Genomic DNA, 21,450 nt, shown 5'->3' with positions numbered 1-21,450 from the left:
ATCCATCCACCCATCCATCATCCATCCATCCATCATCCATCATCCATCCATCATCATCCATCATCCATCCACCCATCCATCATCCATCCATCCATCATCCATCCACCCACCCATCCATCATCCATCCATCATCCATCATCCATCCACCCATCCATCATCCATCCATCCATTATCCATCATCCATCCATCCACCCATCCATCATCCATCCATCATCATCCATCATCCATCCACCCATCCATCATCCATCCATCCATCATCCATCATCCATCCATCCATCATCATCCATCATCCATCCACCCATCCATCATCCATCCATCCATCATCCATCATCCATCCATCCACCCATCCATCATCCATCCATCCATCATCCATCCATCCACCCATCCATCATCCATCCATCATCATCCATCATCCATCCACCCATCCATCATCCATCCATCCATCATCCATCATCCATCCATCCACCCATCCATCATCCATCCATCATCATCCATCATCCATCCACCCATCCATCATCCATCCATCATCCATCATCATCCATCATCCATCCATCATCCATCCATCATCCATCATCCATCCATCATCATCATCCATCATCCATCCATCATCATCCATCATCCATCCATCATCCATCCATCATCCATCCATCATCCATCCATCATCATCCATCATCCATCCATCATCCATCATCCATCCATCATCATCCATCATCCATCCATCATCCATCCATCATCCATCCACCCATCCATCACCCATCCATCATCCATCCATCACCCATCCATCATCATCCATCCACCCATCCATCATCCATCCATCATCCATCCATCATCCATCCACCCATCCATCATCCATCCATCATCCATCCACCCATCCATCATCCATCCATCCATCATCCATCCATCCACCCATCCATCATCATCCATCATCCATCCACCCATCCATCATCCATCCATCATCCATCATCCATCCATCATCATCCATCATCCATCCATCATCCATCCATCATCATCCATCATCCATCCATCATCCATCCATCCACCCATCCATCATCCATCCATCATCCATCATCCATCCACCCATCCATCATCCATCCATCCATCATCCATCCATCCACCCATCCATCATCATCCATCATCATCCATCATCCATCCATCATCCATCCATCATCCATCCACCCATCCATCATCCATCCATCATCCATCATCCATCCACCCATCCATCCATCCATCATCCATCCATCCATCATCCATCATCCATCCACCCATCCATCATCCATCCATCCATCATCCATCCATCCACCCATCCATCATCCATCCATCATCATCCATCATCCATCCACCCATCCATCATCCATCCATCCATCATCCATCCATCCATCCATCCATCCATCATCATCCATCCACCCACCCATCATCCATCCACCCATCCATCATCCATCCATCCATCATCCATCCATCCACCCATCCATCATCCATCCATCATCATCCATCATCCATCCACCCATCCATCATCCATCCATCATCCATCATCATCCATCATCCATCCATCATCCATCCATCATCCATCCATCATCCATCATCCATCATCCATCCATCATCATCCATCATCCATCCATCATCCATCATCCATCCATCATCATCCATCATCCATCCATCATCCATCCATCCATCATCCATCCACCCATCCATCACCCATCCATCATCCATCCATCACCCATCCATCATCATCCATCCACCCATCCATCATCCATCCATCATCCATCATCCATCCATCATCCATCCACCCATCCATCATCCATCCATCATCCATCATCCATCCATCATCCATCCACCCATCCATCATCCATCCATCATCATCCATCCATCATCCATCATCCATCCATCATCCATCCACCCATCCATCATCCATCCATCATCATCCATCATCCATCCATCATCCATCATCCATCCATCATCCATCCATCCATCATCCATCCATCATCCATCCACCCATCCATCCATCGTGGTCATACCGCCTATGCTCTGCCCAATCCCGTCAGACCTTGGAAGCTAAGCAGGGAAGGGCCTGGTCGGTACTTGGATGGGAGACCGTTTGGGAACACCAGGAAGCCTAGCGAATGTAGTGAGTGAGTGAGTGGTTGGTGGTGGTCGGAGGGGCCGATGTCGCAGACTGGTTGCCTCGCTTCCGTCAGTCTACCCCAGGGCAGCTGTGGCTACAATACTAGCTTACCACCACCGGGTATGGAGTGAATGAATAATGCAATGTAAAGCGTCTTTGAGTGTCCAGAAAAGCGCTATATAAAACCAATGCATTATTATTATTATTATTATCCATGCATCCATCTACCCATCCATCATCCATCCATCATCCATCCACCCATCCATCTACAGCCAATCCACCCAATTTGTCCATTTGTTGTATAATAAACTTGAACAGATTGTGAATTTAAGACATTGCTAACCAGCAATAAATGTGCCTGTACATACTTTGTGAAAGGAAAACCTGATTTTAGCGCAGCTGGTTGAGTGAGTATTAGTTCAGCAATGTTTACTACAGTGCACAAAACGGATACAAGAGAGATTGATTTTATTGTTGGATCGAAACAAGAGCTGCACGATACATCGGCAATTTATCATTATCTCAGGGAGCCAAAATATAACAAAAATCCCTGAAGTTTTCAGAACAATTGATATTTACTATTCTTTTTGCTAAAAGAAATGTACAAAAGTTCAGTTTTAATCCACTTCAGGCTCGTTTTAGTCTTGGTTTAGTATTTCTCAGTGTTCAGTGAAACGTTCTGTTTTGAAAAGGTTTTGCTAAATATATATCATCGATTTCAGTGAACAGAAATGGCTGCCTTTTTTCATATTACGCATCCCTGAACAAACCTGCTGCTATTTGCCCAACCAGAACTTAGAAGTTAGAAAAGGGAACATTTTAATCAACGCTAATTTAAAAAAAAAAGCTAATTCAAAAGTGTAGAATCATCAACAGCCCTTTGCAAAATGAAAATTGACAACAGAGCGCTACAGTACTCATTCTTTATTTATTATAAAATGTCTTGTTTGTAAGACTAACCCACAGAGACACACACTTGAAGCCGCCCAGTCACGCTCAGATAGCAGCAAAACAACTAACCGTTTACATTAAGACTGTACAGTTCTCAATACAAAAAAAACCCACCAAGTCGATTTACCAAAGAAATAAATGCTTTGAAAGCCCATTCTTCAATTTGGAAATGACGACACAGACCGGAATTAGGATGTTGTGTGTACTGGCCTACTGCTATCGCTTATGCTGGTGATTAAATTGATTTATTGTGTGCTACTACTTTGCAGGAAAATACGTCAGGACAGTACAAGAAACAATCGGAAAAAGAGTGCAAGACAGTCACAAAAATTTGATCTAACAAAAAAAGAAAAAGACATTTGCGTAAATGGTAAAATATTGGAATGGCTGTTCTTATTGTCACTATGAAGTAAAGCTTTATGAGACAGGTGTGTGTGAACTCTCATAACTCTCTGCAGCAGACTAGCGCCCCCTTCAGACCTCCTGGTGAAATGCAATTCAAATGACATTACTTGACTTGCAACAGTACAGATAATTGGTTACAGCAGTGCTTTTATGGGCAATATAAATATAGAGATAATTCATTTAAATCTAATCAGTTTGTTAGATCGTTTCAAGGTTGCCAGGTCCACACAATTGAGGGGAAAGAGTGGGAGAAAAAAAGGCAACCATAGTTTTGTTGGAGCCGCTTTCCTATCTCCACTGAAAAAGTTTTTTTGTTGAACCAACTTAAAAAAAAATGACTTCAAATGGTAGCACCCAAATAAATCAAGTTCATTTAACTTATCTTCTTCTAATGTTTAACAGACTAATATTTTTAAGTGAACTTTAATTTGCATCTGCATCTTGGCCAGGACACTCTTGGAAAAGAGATTTTTAATCTCAATGAGTTTTATCCAGGATAAATAAAGGACAAATTAAATAAAATAAATACAAAATTTAAATAGTGATCTGATTTAATCCAAATGGCTGCTTTACTCTAACTCAATAAGAAAGAGAAAAACAACTTAATATTTGCTCTTTGTGCTTTTAACCAGACACCACGAGTGATGGTAACATGACAGTTAGTGTAGAACTTAAAGGCACTTTTCCAGATTTTCTTTCTGGTAAATTTCACGACATTTGTTGTGTCCTCCGAGACGTTTTTTCCAAAGTTCAGTTTACTGATATTTCTCAGTATAATATTTTTTAAAAATGTTAAATTGGCCACTTTGTAAAAATATCTGCAAGATCCTCGAGGTATGGGGTACTCTGATTTAGGGGGTACGCAAGACAAAGAAGGTTGGGAACCACTGCCTCAGTATATTGTAAATGTGCAGTTACTATAATCAGTAACCCTGCTACTAATTATAAAACATGTGTATGAAGTTGATGAACTTACAGACTGGTTTTCAAGCATTCCTGTGAAAGTGACCCTGTAAAGTAGTAAAATGCGCCTATAAACTCATCCCAGTGAAATATTAGGATGCTAAATATGTTAGGAAAGTTAGGAATGAGTTTGGACACAACTAACATTTTACATTGTTTATATATATAAAAACAATCAGGTAAGGGGCTTTAAAAATCCTCTAATCTAAGGCGTTAAGTGCTGCGTTTTTTGCGTGAGAGGGTGAAGTGACAGATCCAGGTCAAAAACTTCATTTAAAAAATCATGGCTGTCGCATGTGTCCGTGGGCTTTTCAGAAACTTTTACACGGGTTCGGCTTCTCATACTTGACCTTAAATAGTTTACTTTTAAAAACATGTACTAAAACAGTAACAATCCATTACCTTTCCCAAATGTTTATGGTGGATGTTTTAAAATCTGGTAAGTCATTAAAAATGTCACGAGGCAAATTATGATCTAATATGAATAATAAACCATTGTATTAAAATGCATAAAATGATGTTATTACAACATCTTCTACAGCCTATCATCTGGATTGCTCTGACAGAGGAGCTTCCACACAGCACCCTCTAGTGGACAAACTTGGCTTTCTAGTTCCTCATGTCTTCTGTCAAAGCTAAATACAAATGAATCTGAAGGGGGCAAAGTCATTGAATAAACAGCATGTTAACTTAGCAGCTTCACTACGGCGTCCTCATCTGGACTAACTTGGATTTTCAAGCGGCTTCCTATTAACCTAATGTCAGATTTTACATTTTCGCAAACTTTCCACTCCATTTGATTTGGTGCAAGTAAACCTACTTTTGAGTATAAAAACATTTCTTTGCAGTTTGTTACAGAGTTTGTGTGCCCGGTGCTCCGTGGTGCAGGTGCGTGGGGGGTGTCCCGTCACCACTGTGTCGGGCCGTCCCGTCGTGTGGTTCATCGCTCTCAGGTGTGACGGCAGAAGTGGTCGCCCCCCGTGTTGTTTTGCCCAGTGCTTGGTGCTCGCAGGGGGGGGTGGGGCTTTAAAGAGCCAAAAACCTGGTGGTGTTGAGGAGCAGCGGGTTGAGGTCCTCTGCGTGAACGGCCCGGTGCAGCGACGGCTCCGACCGACTGCGCTCGATCTTTGGCAGCATGTCCTGAACCTGCTCTATGGCCACCAGGATCTGGACGGGAAAAACAAACGCAAGGTCATAATCGGATTAGTATTTACAGTGGACACGTCATGCATAATTATTGCTTTATATTTCAGACTTCAAGTTTAAAGTGTGTGCATCGAAAAGATACAACAATGGCTAGACGGTGTTGTTTGGATCTTAAAGTGATCTTAAAGTGATCAGCTAACAGCATGCTACTGATGGCGCCGTAATAAATGCAGTTTGAGAGTAGGACTGCACAGACCCGGTAATCTATCATGGGTTTTAAAATTCCACAGGACTCTTCTGTGTTCTGTGATAAAAATTTCAAACGGAACAGAGCGCTTCAGTAAGGAGAAAGAACAACAAGCAAAGAAAAAGAGAATTACTGAAACCTGCGTGAGCGAAGTAAAATACTACTCCAGTTACTGTATGTTTTTGTTCAAGAACCAACCAGCCTTTGACCACAGAGAAGCTAGACACAAAGTGCTCAGGCAGGCAATACCACAAAGTTGTTGATTTTTGGGGAAGGTGCTCTTTGGTGTTTGGGGAACAGAAACTTAAGAAAAAAACAAGAAACCACGCCACTCCCTTCCTCATCATAACTCTCTATTTACATGTTCTAAAAAGCCTTTATTGTGCTGGGCTTGTGTATATTAAAATCTTTTAAAAAATGAAAATGTAAATAGAGAAATATGATGTGGGAGGAGTGCCTTGTTTTTTTGTTTTTCTCTCACCATGTGATTAAAAGCAAAAAGCCCCACAAAGTACATTTTGCAAATGTCGCTTCATCTAGATTTCACTTCTCCAACAACCTCAGTAGGCTTAAACCAAAGTGCTAACACTTGTACACACGTCAACAACATTTAATGTATTCATTATTGTTCATTACAGCATTACTGTAGAGCAAAGTTCATATTCTAATATAGAAGAACATAGTGGCATAAGAGCTGGGCAATCTGATCCTTCTGACAATCTGCTTTTTTTGTGATATCATCATATCGGGATTCTGTGGCTTTTCAGTCAAATACAGGCCCTATGCTCGACACTTTTCCCTCTTACTGCTCCTGTAGCTCAGTCTCATCAAGCTAAGTGAAAGACAGGAATTTAAGCAATCACAGTGTCAACCTTCAGAAGAAGCATTTGGCTTTAGTTGCCTCTGAAAGGCAATATACAAATACTAAATCGTGACCAAATCTATATTGTAAACTTAGCTAAAGAAACCTGCTATGATTTCTTTTTGCCACATCGCCCTGCCCTAAGGGGCATCAATGACTGACCTGTGGAAACAGTGGCCTCTCGTCCCGTTTGAACTTCAGACAGTCTATGATCAGCCGCTTCATGGATTTAGGAGACGTGCTGTACAGTTTACTAAGGTCCGGCGACACGTACCCACGGCCGACCATGAAGATTATCTGCAAAACAACACAAACAAACGACCAAGATTAGGCCAAACTCTCACAACGAACGTTAAACATAATAAAAACAGAGCTGAAACCTGGTCTCTGTTGTTGATGTTGGTGTAAGGCAGTGTTCCCGACATGAGCTCGAACAGCACCACTCCGTATCCATAAACGTCCGACTGAAACGTGTACGGGTTACTGTCCTGCATCCTAATCACCTCAGGGGCCTAGAAAAAGGAGACAAACTCAAGATTAAAAACTACTTCAATGTTTGTTGTTGGAAAAGAAATCGTGTGCAGCTTAACAGCAAATCAAAGTAAACTGTGTGACAAGTGTACATTTCAGCAGCTCAATTAGCAGATTTCTCACTACTACCAAGAGGCATCAAAACAAGGTTACTTTGCTCTATTTTGCGGATGCTGTCCTGTCAATACTTCAGAAGAAAGGGTGTAGCGGCAAAAAACAAAGCTCACCATCCACAGAATGGAGCCGCTGGGCTGCTCCACCTGCTGTGAGCCGGTCCACCGTGCCTTGACCGTGGCCAAACCAAAGTCGCCGATCTTCACTGTCCAGCCCTCATGGAGGAAAATGTCTAACACATCTGCTTAGGAAAATAGTTCAAAAAGAGAATTCACAAACATCCAGGAAGATAAATAAATAAATAAACATTATCTTCTCTTCTCTTGGAAGAGAAGATAGTCGTCTCCTCTTCTCTCCCCCTTCCTCTGCTGCCCCCTATTGTGTACAAGTATTTGATATTTCTCAATAACTATTGTCTTTTGCATCCATGGATTGAGAGAAACAAAATATTTGATTTTCTGGCATTTACGTGTAGAAGAATTGACAATAAAGTTAAGTGAATTGAATTTGCCTGAATGATGCACAAAAGAAAGATTTAATGTCTTCACAATATTAACCTCTAAACCTTCATTTTAACAGAGCACATTTTCATATCGCATTTTCTCCAGTTCGGCTTTACCCAAATCTATTTGTTTGTTTGTTTGTTTGTTTGTTGTCACATTACATACAGTGTCCACATACAAAACCTCACAAAGAATGTTTGTGTATGGTAAGATCAGAGCAGAGTTTGTCACCATCCGTCTCAAGGACATACTTGTATGCCATGGTACTTTCCACTTTGTCCTACAGCCTCCCAGTTTGGACGCTCACGACTAAGGAAGTACTTAGTGGCTAGACAGTGCATATAAGATCCACCTCCCTGGCTGGATCCACCATTGCACTGCTCTATCACAGTCTGGTGCCCTGACTTTCCAGAACTTTGCCCTGAGCCATGGGATTAAGCTCTACTTCCATCTGCTTAACAACTTCCCATTGGCTTCACTGTCGGCTCCGGTCCCAAGACCCAGATCTCAGTCTGAGAGTTCAACCAGATCCACCACAAACCAAATCTTACCCCTTACCCCAAACTTACACCTACGGATTCAATTAATTTTTCTGAGAGCTCACCAGGGCCTGGAACAGGACCCCCCTCACCATAAGAACCATAGTCACCTGGACTTCTAAAGACTGTGACGGACACTGTAGCCTCACACCAGTGTGATCCTCCTTTTGTTGAGCTGATGTTGAATGCGGTGTTTGCTGCTGAAAATCAGTTTGTACTGAGCCAGGCCTGATTTAATTTTAAATCTTTCCTGCTTAATAAATAAAAAAAATAAAAAATGGTCATGTTTTTGTAACTTTTTCGTTGCATTTTCATCTTTGTTTACATCTCCTTTTTGTTGCTATTCTGACGCTCTTTTCAAGACGCTTTTCGACTTGCCTGGATAATAACTGAAGAAAATATGATTGGTTAAAGTGGGGGTTAAAAGGCTAAACTCTCAATTACTAGGATTTGATTTCTCAGACAAGCTCTCAGCCTGTTTGATTTACTGTATTATACAGTTTTCAAACAGAGGCTAAACTAAAATTGGTGTAAAGCTTGTAACTGCTACATCAACACGATCTATGGAATGAAAACCCTATCATCCCTAACTTGTAATCATACTGCCTGGTCGGTAGTGGCTCAGCTGGTAGAGCTTTCACCCAAATGTCTATATAAAATGACCAGGACATCGACTGCTGTAAAAAGGATACTGTTAGATTTGAGATCCCGATGAATGATGTTCTTGGCGTGAAGGTAACTGCAAGAGAAAAAAAGTACATTTAAATTGAAGCTCACATATGGTGTTCGTGATGCTGTTAGTAGTGCTCTCACTCCATGCCCTGCGCCGTCTGCCGGGCCACGTCGATGCGCCGCATGGTTTCGAACTTGGTCTCTGTGACGTGCAGGTGGCGGTACAGGCTGTTGCCCTCGCACCACTGAGTGATGATGGCGAAGTTCGGCTTCGTCATGTAGCCCATGAACAGCAGGATGTTCACGTGGCGGGTCTTCCTGCAGCAGAAACAGACAATGGGAATTACATTGACAAACAGTAAGTTAGGATGGCTAAGTTTCTAGATTGCTGTAAAGTGGTGAATAATCCATGTTCTTAGGCCACCACATTTGCAAAGGTCAGATTCAAAGGTTTTACAAAAGTTATACATAAAGCAATAAAGTTATCCTGGGCCCATTGTCGGTTCGTTGACGTATATGTGGTGACACAAACGTCAGAACACAGGGCTTCCCCTGGTTTTATGTGAAGATTTTATCAGCGTCTTGAGGCCTGCTACAAAAAAAAGTCTCATAGTCTGACCACAAAAGCCCACACTGTACTTGTCATTTATGTTGCTGACAACATTCATTATCCTGATAGATCTGTCCGAGCAGACCACTACAAAGTTTGGGATGAGTGAAGTGGCAAAGAATTATGTCACCATTTTCTTTGAAGCGACGCCACAAAGTCAATTTTTTACAACAATTCATGTTTTTTACTGCAGTTCAAAGGCAGAGGCAAACAAGATGTTGCATAAGGGGCTTTCCATTAATAAACCAACATTAATAAACATTCTCGGCTCAATGACACAAGCTGTAAATATTAAAGGGGGGGTATTATGCAAAATTGACTTTCTCAAGCTTTACATCATGTTATTATGTCATTCCCTCATTAAAAACATGCCTGAAGTGTTGCCTTGGCACATTCACATATTTTTGAGTAATCTGTAAAAACTCTGATGGCAGCCATTTTAGGGATAGGTTTGCCTGAGTCCTCCTAGGAACGCCCCCACCTCCTGGAGACGCCTCCGAGCTTTCGTCACCAGCCGAGTAACCAACCACTGCTCCTCAGCAGAGCCCCCTCCCCACTGATGCCACAGACAGCGTGTGGAGGGGGCGTGTCGGAAAGGCTCAGAGGTTCTTAAAGAGACAGAGGCCTATTTCAAGACATTCGCTACAGCCATTTTGAGAGAGCAATTTTATACAAGGCAGTTATTCTAATTTACTGCATTTACAGACCAACAGAAGGTTTCGTCATCATTGTAGTGTGATATAGACTGGTGCTATGTGATTGAAAAAAGCATAATACCCCCTCTTTAATATATGCATCTTCCAACATCATTACAAATATTCTGTAACAGTTTTATTGTAATAGCTTTGACTGAAGATGAACTTAGTTTACCGATTTCTTGATTTTAAAAGTAACCAAGTTAGATTACGAGTTACTTTTTTAGCTACAATCATCAGCTGCTGATCTCGCCTCTCCCGCCTCAACACACAAATACTGGCGTTATTGGAAGTGCATTTTAACAGCAACATCAACAATGTTGCCACAGATTCAGATTCTATTTCCAACTCTCTAAATCCTGTATTGGAATGCTAAAAATGTGACTTGTCCCACGTTACTCTTTACTGGCATCACTGCTAGGGATGCACCGATACCAGTATCGGATATCGGCCGGACACCACATGCTTGTACTCATACTCGTAATCATTAATGATGTCCCGATACCAGAAACCGATACCACTTGACGGTGTTCCTACAGGACGCATCTCTCTGCTGAGGAGAGAAAAGAGCAACAAACTGGCGAATTCTTTAGTGGAAATACAATATTCCACATAGAGCTGACTTTATTACAGACTACACTCCCTAAATCAGAGTCTGTGCTGGATTTAACCAGAGCTAAATGTTGTCTTCATTGTGTTTCAGCGCTGGATCTGGAGTGTTTACAACACCGGCAACTAATGTTGCTAACTAGCGGCTAACTAGCGGCTAACAGTTCTGGCGATTCTTAAGCCGCTTTATGCCCAGGGACTTTATTCATCTGTAAAACATCTGTTTTGGTTTTATTGATTTTGTTGCATGTGCAGCACTTTGGAAACGTTTAGTTGTTTAAATGTGCTATATAAATAAAGTGGATTGGATTGGATTGAAAACTAACCTGGCGACTAAAAGGCACTCAGAAAAATGAAAATAAAGAGATAGCATGTCCATATTGAGCGAAATTTAGCGGCAACAAAAATAATCAAAATGCTGTAGGCTACTGGCTAAGTTGTGCTCGTCTCCAAAACACACCTACAGGAAAATGAAGTCAGAGAGAGATAAGGCAAAAATAGGACTAGCTGTAGTGATAAGTAACCATCCAATACTATTAAAATGAATACAGCACATTGAAGTTATTCAATGCACAGGAAATGAAGTGTGCATTGAATAGGCATTGAAGTGCTATGGGCAGTTCTGTCTATGATGGACTGTGGAATAAGCCATAAATTCTTGAGGATTCTCGGGGCTGGGGTACTGAGTGTAAACAACTCAATGGGTACACAGAACAAAAAAGGTTGGTGACCCAGTCCTAGCCCCTGTTCCAACCTTTTGTGGCTGAGCATTAGCAATATGGCTGCTAACTGCGATCAAAAAGTATGTTTGCGGCAACTTAATTCTACACGTTAAAAGCTTTAAATGAGTATAGCATGCCCAAATTCACGCACATCAAGTTGGTGAATGTTGTGTTTTTTAAAAGAGTGAAAGCAAAAGCAGGAATTGGCTCAGTATCAGTTATTTGGATTCGATACCTGATTCAGTATTGGTATGAGTGCAGCCGTGATATTGCTCATTGCATTTGCAGTCATTCTGAACCCCTGTGGAAAGTGCCACTCACCGTAGGACCTGCATTTCGTTCTTGAAGGCCTGTAGCTGCTCTGGCGTGGGCTCAGTCACTTTGAGGATCTTTATGGCGACGTCTCCGTGCCACTTTCCTCGGTACACCGTCCCGAACGAGCCGGACCCTATCCTCTTCTGGATGGTCACCTCTCGGGACTGCACCTCCCAGTAATAACTAGAGTCTCTGATGCCGCCCCGTTGCTGGAAGAGAGGTAATTTACGTGTCAGGGTCTTATCTGCAGCTAAATGACGGATTACCGAGTAGAAAATGACAATAAACATTACTCACCACTTTCTTCTTGTCGTCCGATGAGGATGGCTTGCGTTCCTTGTGCTCTGAGGGGGATTTGGGGGGCCTCCTGCCTGGGGAGCCCAGAGACGAGGGGGGGCTGGTGGAAAGCTTCGGCGACGGCTCGGGACCTGCATGTGTGGGATACTGATTAAGAAAGAGGAACAACTTGGAGACGAAAAGGGACAGATAAAAAATGACTTACCTATTGTGTTGTATTTTAGAGTTTCCTGAAAATAAATTGCCAAGAGTTAAAAAGAGTAATTTCTGTTTAATACACAAAAGACAAGTAAAGTGAAAAATGTATAGGTCAATTGACTGTAAACTAGCTACCAGTGCACAACAGCCAGTCCAGTAAAGATCTGATAGTGAGGTATTGAGTGATAATTGCAATCTAGTACAATTTACACTTGCATGTTTAATCCCAGTGTTCAAATACTCTAAAAGGTTTAATCAATAGTAAATGTAGTTGGCTCTCCAGATCAATTTAACGGATGTGTTCTGACCTCTCTTATGGGTCCCAGAGGGCCGATCGTGCTGACCATGTGCACGTTGGGGGTGGAGGTGGAGCGATGCCGCTGTAAAGACTGTCCCTCTGCACCAGGCAGCGGGAAACGGAAGGCCGGGGTCGGGGAGAGCAGGTCCATCCTGAAAAGACAGAAGTCATTAGTGAAATACTGTAAAAACTTTAAATCAAATGATGTATTTTGACAGGTCCAAGGCTTGGTTCAGTTCAATTGGGCGGCACGGTGGCACAGCCGTTAGCGCTCACACCTCAGAGCAAGAAGGTCCCGGGTTTGATTCCCACCTGGACAGGGCCTTTCTGTGTGGAGTTTGCATGTTCTCCCCGTGCCTGCGTAGGTTTCCTCCGGGTACTCCGGTTTCCCCTACCACTAAAAACATGTACAATAGATTCCCCTCTGGGGCCAGGACTCCCCTGAAAAAGAGATTCTTAATCTCAGTGGGACTATCCTGGTTAAATAAAGGTCAATAAAATAAGTTCATGTCGGAGGGGTGCACTTTAAAGTATTGATGTGCAAAGAATACTGGAGCTCTGGAGCTTGTGTCGCTTCACTCGGCGAGTCATGGTTCAGTGTGTGAAAGAGTTTCCTTGACTCAGAGTGAGACTCAGTTGATCAGGGTGTGTCAGAGTGTTGCCGAGGTTTGACAGCTCTGAGTGACAAGGCACTGAACCACCGATGTTTCTTAGTGTGAGGCAGGCTTTCTGTGCCTGGCCGTGGGAAATGTATGGAGCGCAATCTACAGCAAACCATTGGCTAAATTTGGTCTAACTGAAAATAGTAAAATCATCGCGCACTGATGTCCTGCCTCAGAGCAGCAGAACGGCAGGCACAGAACCACATTCTTTTTTTTCTTCTGTTGCCTATGATTGATTTGTTCATCCCATCACTTCAGTCCACCCAGTCCAAAAGCGCTACCTAGCCCCTCCTGAACTAAACGGCTCCAGACCCCATGGCGGAGGGACACCCCGGCTGGAGCTGTTTGGAATTTTGAGTGTCAAAAAAGAAACACTTCAACATTGACACTGATTTGGCTTCTGTTTCCATGCGTGGACCTTCACCCTTTACATTGCTTTTTAGTTCACACTCACCCAGAAGGGTCCGGGGGGAAGTCGAGGTTGCTCTGTGAAGGGGAATGTTCTGGCAGCATGATCCGAGGGTATTCTTCTACACCGGGGTGAGGGTCACACCTGGGCAGAAATTTAAATATTACATTTCAAAAAAAAAAAAGAGAAAAAAACAAAACAAAATTTGGAAATAATAATTTAAAGCAGTACTAAGTAAGACATGCCCCTAGAGGCCATAAGTGCCACTGCAGGTGTCGAAGCGTTTTTTTAATCATTAATTGTCCGTGAGAGTAAACGTTGACAGAAAAGACAAAGGGACAGAGGGATATTGTAAATCCAATTACACAATGGAGATAATTTTTTCTCTCAAACTTGGCTGTAAATACTGTTTAAGTGCTAGCCTGCAGCTAGCTTTGCCCGTTAGCGTGCTAGCTTCTTCTTCGTGATTCCATTAGTGTGTATTGGTGCCTCCGACCCGTAGGCAGGAAAGTTGCAATTGTGGTTTTCTGGCCAGAGACACCAGCGGGAGATGACAGACCCCAAAATCATCCCATTAACACTTGCATTACCCCCAGAGGGACTACGAAAAGGTACTATTAAGGTAAACAAGTTACTTAGTTGATTAAGGTTGATTTCTCAGATTGAAAGTACTTTCTCACACCATTTTGCAACATATAGGTTGTAAGTCAGGAAGTTAGGAGCAACGTGTGAAAAAGTAGTTACTGCTGCTTTGCAGATAAGATCTTATTTGAATAAACCACGAGTCGCTCAGCAGGTCTGATGGAATGCAAAAATGTCACAATCTGAATTAATTATCTTTAGTCACAATTACTAAAGGGCAAGTTAATGGGTGTTTAGAGATTCTGATTAAACACTCTCATACTGTGCTGGAAGTTGGTATCAGTTACATGGATATTTCATAGGAAATATCTTTGCTGATTATTTCTATCAGTGACCAAGTCCATTATCCCACTAATCTGTATTTAACCACACTACAAAATGAGCATTAGCCACAGTAAAAGTGCCTACCACTGACACTTTTCACCTATTTACTATAAATTGGCAGGTATCGCACAACATTTAACCAGCCACACCACAAAATATGTTTATTAATATTGTATTTTCCCCCAGCCCACACTGCAGGGATGGTAAATAAAACTTACCGTTCTCTCACTGTATCCATGTCCACGCACACAGTAGGAACCTTGCTACTGCAGTGCTGGTGAAACTTATAGCAACACGTCTGACACCGGAAGCCATTAAAAAGAAACTTGTGGCAAAAATCACAAAAAGCCAGCTTGAAAAAAGTTTTACGTACCTGAAAAAAAAAAGTCATATTTAAATAGTGCATAATATTCAAATTACTTGAGTTTCATTCTGTGCCAATGTAAGTATAAAAATGTAACTTACAAAATTGTGCATTGAAAGAGGAATATCATCTAAGACCTCGACGAGAAGCTCCTCGCCAACTAGAGGAGTAATGTCTGTGTCCCAGTCCGTCAGCCGCTTACGCCTAAAATGGGTCAGTAATAACAAATTGGTTAGTTTTATTTAATTCTCGCATTCTTTGGGCACACTCTGCATGTAATGCTCCTGCACTTGCCACTTGAAAGTCAAAGGCAGGGTATGTACAGTAGCATGTGCAGTACTTTCTGCTTTAAAAAATAAAGTCAAGTCATATTAAACTCCTTCCACATCATTTGTTTAATTGCCCAGTAGGATCTGATGACCCAAAGCACAAAATTCTGAGCTTGTGAAATATCTACATTACAATTGTTGTCAATAAAAGAATCTTAAAATAAATTCCTACGTATCCTACCTTTAACTGCTCTGAATAGAAACCAAATGACAACTACATTGAAATAATTGCATTACCAGTCCCTTTTAAACTTTTTAAAAAGTCACACAGTGGAAAGAAATTAAATTCCTATTATTTAGCAGCATTATAGACTTACCCCTCTAGCAGGCGGAACACGGCGCAGCATTCTTGGCTTAGGCCTCGGACTTTGAGGGCTTTATCTAAACTCTCGTGCACAGTCTGCCCCTGACGAACATTAACCTGCAAAGAAAACATATGACTTTATAATAGCATCCATTTGTGTCAATCATTCACGGATCCAGGAACCGACGCAGAGCACGGACGCGACAAAACAAAAAAGGAGCCACATGTATATTTGATGTTGGATGTTTAACACAGGCAGCCTTGAGGTAGAACACACTGAGATTTGATAAAAAAAGAGAGCTGTGGTTAAGTCTAACTTAAAGTTGTCTGTCTTGCTTCACCTGCAGCACACACATTTCCATGGTCTGAACTTCTAAAAAACCACAAAGATTTGAGCACAGGTTGGAAAGTGTGTAGCTCTTTGATGCTTTCATCATACAGTATATGGTTGAAAAAGTGTTTTGGGAACATGAAAAAGTTCACATGCATCCTGCAGTTCCTGGATGGTAATTCTGTGAGTCAATTGGTCTGTTCATCAAGTTCTATCTCGAGAACAGGATGTACTGTGTCTCAGACAAAATTGGAATGACCTGTGGAGTCCCCCAGGGGTTAATCTTGGGACCTATTATTCAACTTGTACATTGGGTCAGCTAAAAAACAGCAATAATGTGTCTTATCACAACTATGCAGATGACACTCAGATCTACGTGCCACTGACGGCAGGTGAACATGGGCCTGTAGTTACACTCTGTCACTGCATCCAACTGTGCTCTAGTGAAGTCGACCTAAAGGGCCTCTCTACCCGAGAGCACCACTTTTGGGTCAGTGTGAATCCAACCGCATTACTTAAACTTAAAGTCGGTCTAAACAGCTGCTCCTGGTGCGGCTGAAACAGGTGGTCTCGGAGCGGCTTAAGCCGCATTGTGGTTCGGAGCGAGTGTGGTGTGAATGCGGCTGACTTCGGGCCGAACTACTCTCGCTTTCAAGCCTCTTTTTTGCACGAAGAAAGAATGAATACGCACTCACTGCTCCGACGAGGCAAAATGGATCAACTTTAAAACATCAAGGTACGACTCTTTCCTGTCTTTCCATTCCTGCTGCAGTAAAACGTTGCTCTTCATGAGCCGATTAAAGTGCATTTCTCCTCGCTTCGCGTTTATCACCCTCACAGCTTTTAACCACGAGGTAGAGGAGTGATCATAGCCAACCATCGATGCCCGTTGTCATGGGAATAAGTTCAGCGAAGAGCTGATCGTTGCTACGTGGCTGATGGTGCGAGTGTGTGAGAACACGGGCTGAACTAACTTTCAGTAAATGGAGTTGAAACTAGGGCGATCTCGGCTCGACTGTTAGACAACTGCAGTACATCCAGAACGCTGCTGCTTGAGTCCTGACAAGAACCAGGAAATATGACCAGTGCTCCGGTCTCTGCACTGGCCTCCTGTCGCTCAGAGAATAGAATTTAAAACAGCTCTGCTTGTGAACAAGTCACTTCGTGGTTTAGCGCCAAAGTACATCTCTGACATGTTAGAGCCGTATGAACCATCTCGGGCCCTGAGAACTTCAGGGAGGGGTCCCCAGTGGTTCCCAGAGTCAGGACAAAACACGGTGAGGCTGCGTTTCAGCTTCATGCATCTACAATCTGGAACAGTCTTTATGAGGATGTGAGACAGGCCTCAACAATGTTGAAATCCAGGCTGAAAACAGTTCTTTTTATAGGTGCATATGACAACTGAAAGTATTTTATCTGCACTTCTTGCCTCTTACTGTAAATAATACATTTTTATGTTGATGTTTTATTGACTGATATTGTAATTTTATGCAACTGTGAAGCACTTTGACTTGCCTTGTGTTTGAATTGTGCTCTACAAATAAATTTTCCATGCCTCACCAGAGGCGGGTAGAGTAGCCTATATATTTACTCAAGTAAGAGTAAAGTTGGACTCGAGTACAAGTAGAAACCAGTGACCAAAGAAATTACTCAAATAAAAGTTAAAAAGTACTTGGAGAAAATGTTGCTTCAGTACTGTGAGTACTGAGTAACTGAGCGAAAAAGTCTGATTTATTTTCAATGAATCCATAAATTGTCTGAAACAAAACATAAAATTATGCGGACATCGAGATATTTAAAATGTTTTTATAGATTTTGTTTATCTATAATGAACAACATCTCAAATTGAAGCATTTGCCACTTAGATATTTACTCACAGTAGAAAAAGCTACAATTATTATTACTCAAGTAAGAGTACAGATACTTCATTATAATTTTACTCAAGTAGAAGTAAAAAGTACCATATGATAAAACAAGAACTAGTACAGTAACTGTAACGGAGTACTACCCACCTTTACTTCGCACAGTAAATAATAACACATTTGCAAACAGTCACTATAGCTGGTGAATCATGAATTGTTTCATTGAGTGGATTGATTTCCAGCATGTACCCTGCTGTCCGAACATCAAAGTTACACGCATCGACTGTAACTCGGAGGCTGTTATGATATTGTGTTATATAAAAAACAATATGATTGATTATGAACCAAAATCAACGAAACAAATTACAATAATGATTTTCATGCCTTATTCATTTGAGCTAACACATCTCAGAGCACCAAACACAAAACTTGAGGTTTTCAGAAGCCACAATCTGTGAAACTGCCTGCACTCGCCGTCACAGTGACCACATACTGAGAAAGCTGACACAGATCGTGTGAGAGCACTGACACGGTTAATGACGACGGGGAGTCTCTTACCACTGTCCTCTGCTTGTTGGGGAGATAGACCCGGATGGTGCCTCCTCCGCGGGGCACATCCTCTGGACTGGTCTCCCCTGAAGAGGAGTAGGACGAGGAGGTGGAGGACATTGTGAGGGCTGCACAAATCACACCACGACCTCAGCACAGATAACGTTCAGAGAGAGGCCTCTACCTTGAACCTGCCAAACATAGAGGCACATTACTTCAGTCAGATGGTGCAAACGAAATGCGCGCAATCAAAAGAATGCGCATGAATTGAGTTTAAGTAAAACTATTAAAAGTGCCAGAAAGTGCATCGTCAAATTCTTTTCATCCTGTGATACGATCTCACACTTATTGAGGTCTACACATTATGAGTTGATCACACTTGCTTCTATGAAATTGTGTAATATGCCCACATTTTTGTTCCGTGCAAAACCCTGAGGAGAAGTATGATGATTCCTGCGTTTACAATTTGGCTTGTCAGATCTAAGTCTATAATTGCAGTATGTTCTAATGATTAAAAATGCAATTCGTTCATTACGTGAATTCATCTGCCAAGACAAACAACCTTTTCAGACGCCATGACGCTCTCGATCTACCACTTTCAACAAGTGTCGACACATGGGAAAGCGTACTGTTGAAGTAAAGCAAAGAAGGCTGAGTGCACTGATTATACTTTCTAGCGGAGGCGCTTGTGACTGTGAAGCTGAATGCTAACAGCAGGAGAAAAGGACGCGGCTCGATTTGTGTGAAGCTCTTTCATTTTGGGGGTATAGCCGCACTATCAAGACTTACAACATCTCGTCATAACATGTCATTCGTACGTCTCCATTAATTGTCATGGGCCATTTTTAGTGCCGTGATGAGATAAACACCACACATTTAAAGCGAAGTTATTTATAGCAGAGTTGGCGTGACAACAATTTTATGACAAAAATAACTTGCGTGGGGGCTGTTATTTTCCTTGACTCTGGGTTTACCCGGGACATTCAAAGTAATTACATTAATTATGCAGAAATTTAAGGCCTTAAAAGTCATTCCCTTAGATTCCAAAAGCATTAAACCAGATTTAACCTGGCATTAAATCAAAATTTGTTAGAAAATATATGCTTTCCTTGGCGACAGAACCCATTCCAGGACATTACTGAACTATTTTACTGCCGACATTCGTCAAAATTACAAAAAGGTATGATTTAAAACCAAGTCCAATTCAGTTTTGAATATCTCCATTTGATTGAATGTTTACAAACTTATGATTATGCAAAGATTCTTTTTGCACTTGTAGTTTTAATATAGCATCTAAGCATGAAAAAGGTCATTCATTCGACTTGCTGCCACCTGTAGAAACCCTGCATGAGTTAAAAATATATAATATATTCAGCTAATACAATATGCTCGTTTTACAGATTCTGAATGAGAAACTATGGTAGTTATAACTCTATAAATCATGGCTGTAATTTAAACGGCTGAACATTCATACTGACCATCCCCTAATGTGCGTACAAGACCATGGCACTTTAAATAGTGACAAAAAGGAGTAAAGTAGTACGCGCATTACTGAGGGAGAGATCCGATTCAAATACACAGTGACAGACGCCGAAAGTAAAGTTTGCACAATTTTAATATGATTTCTAACTACGACGAACCTTTAAGTACAACAATTACCAACCTAATCGCTATCAAATCAGAGTTGTTTGCGTTGTTTATCTAAGGACAGCACGCCTGAAAGAGATTATGTAGCCAACTCGGCGCTAGCACAGCGTACACTCTGAAGTCCCTCTAAAGTCCAGGCATTTCGCTCGGGGCGGGGTCATAACTGAGTGCAGAATTAACCATCTAGAATTTAATACATATATTTAGTGTGTGAATGATTGTTTAAAAAAATAAAATAAATAGCATTTACTGGCAGTAACACATTGCAAAACCGTACAGAGCCGAGACTTTGATCTGTTAGGAGAATGTAAAACTGACACACAAGTTCAGCGTGTCAGTGTTCGGTGCAATCACAAAAACAACCGAGCTCAACATCTCTTCATGTCTGACATTTTAAGAGTTTGTAATGTTAACGCAAGCCTGTCTAACCTTTTCAAGTTGAACTGAAAAATCGGCGGAAATATGACAAAAATCACGGAAAACAGAGTCTCCATAGCGACGCTAAACCACACCTACTCGGACGATGTGCCTGGCATTTAGCGAGTCCTCCGGTGGAGCTAGCAGCTAACCGTAGCCACTTCGGGGTTTACCAGCGCTACTTCTACGGTCTCCCTAAAGTCCACGACAGCGAAGAAGATGACTAACATGTACGCAAACACTCGGCGCAACAGCAGGTACAACTACATCATCAAGTAAACAAAGCCCAAGTTTGAATAAACAGTTTAAGAGCAGTTTAGGCAAACTCTTACCTGTGTCAGCCATCTTGAATTCTCTCAATCTGAAGTCGGATCTGTCAAGAACTTCGGGGAAAGCGGAACAGTATCTGAAATCCTGCGCTCTGATTGGCCGGGTCCTCCAAAGGCCCGATCTGATTGGTCAGTGACGGAGAGACGCTCTAAAAGGGTGGGACCCGAGAGTAAAGGGGCTTGTCAAGTGATTTAACATTTACTACTCTTTATTTCACATCCATAACTAGTCTTACAGATTACATTACAGATTACACATAACTAATTTACTATGCACTAATTATATCTCTTTACTATTACATCCATTAACAATTCAATAGAAGTATTTCCGTAATAATTAGAGTTGTGTGCTTCAGTCAGCTCCAGAATATTAAAAAATAAAGGTGCTCAAGGACCTAGCTGAAAGTAACATACACTAGAGCAGAAAATGTTGTGTACAGTGTGATCTCTTGCTTTCCTGCCTTCATTAGGTTTTTCTTGTACCC

The 21,450-nt window shown here is 41.8% G+C and overlaps 1 protein-coding gene across 1 annotated transcript; it reads right to left on the bottom strand.

Annotated features, from left to right (window-relative positions):
• Positions 1–5,071: 5,071 nt before the first annotated feature.
• araf (A-Raf proto-oncogene, serine/threonine kinase) lies at positions 5,072–21,009 on the bottom strand. The gene is made up of 16 exons (XM_079567822.1): positions 20,969–21,009; positions 18,582–18,763; positions 15,844–15,947; positions 15,299–15,401; positions 15,052–15,206; positions 13,913–14,011; positions 12,807–12,948; positions 12,506–12,530; positions 12,301–12,431; positions 12,010–12,212; positions 9,194–9,370; positions 9,073–9,119; positions 7,452–7,570; positions 7,074–7,205; positions 6,856–6,990; positions 5,072–5,605 (listed from the first exon to the last, which is right to left on the bottom strand). The coding sequence occupies exons 2-16, from the start codon at positions 18,690–18,692 to the stop codon at positions 5,465–5,467; spliced, it is 1,824 nt and encodes a 607-aa protein (XP_079423948.1). The 5' UTR covers positions 18,693–18,763; positions 20,969–21,009; the 3' UTR covers positions 5,072–5,464.
• Between the last annotated feature and the right edge of the window lie 441 nt (positions 21,010–21,450).

The sequence above is a fragment of the Gobius niger genome (assembly GCF_951799975.1).
Source record: "Gobius niger genome assembly, chromosome: 1".
NCBI lineage: Eukaryota > Metazoa > Chordata > Actinopteri > Gobiiformes > Gobiidae > Gobius > Gobius niger.
The sequence above is the reverse complement of the archived record's forward strand: the minus strand, read 5'-3'. Positions and strand labels throughout refer to the sequence as shown.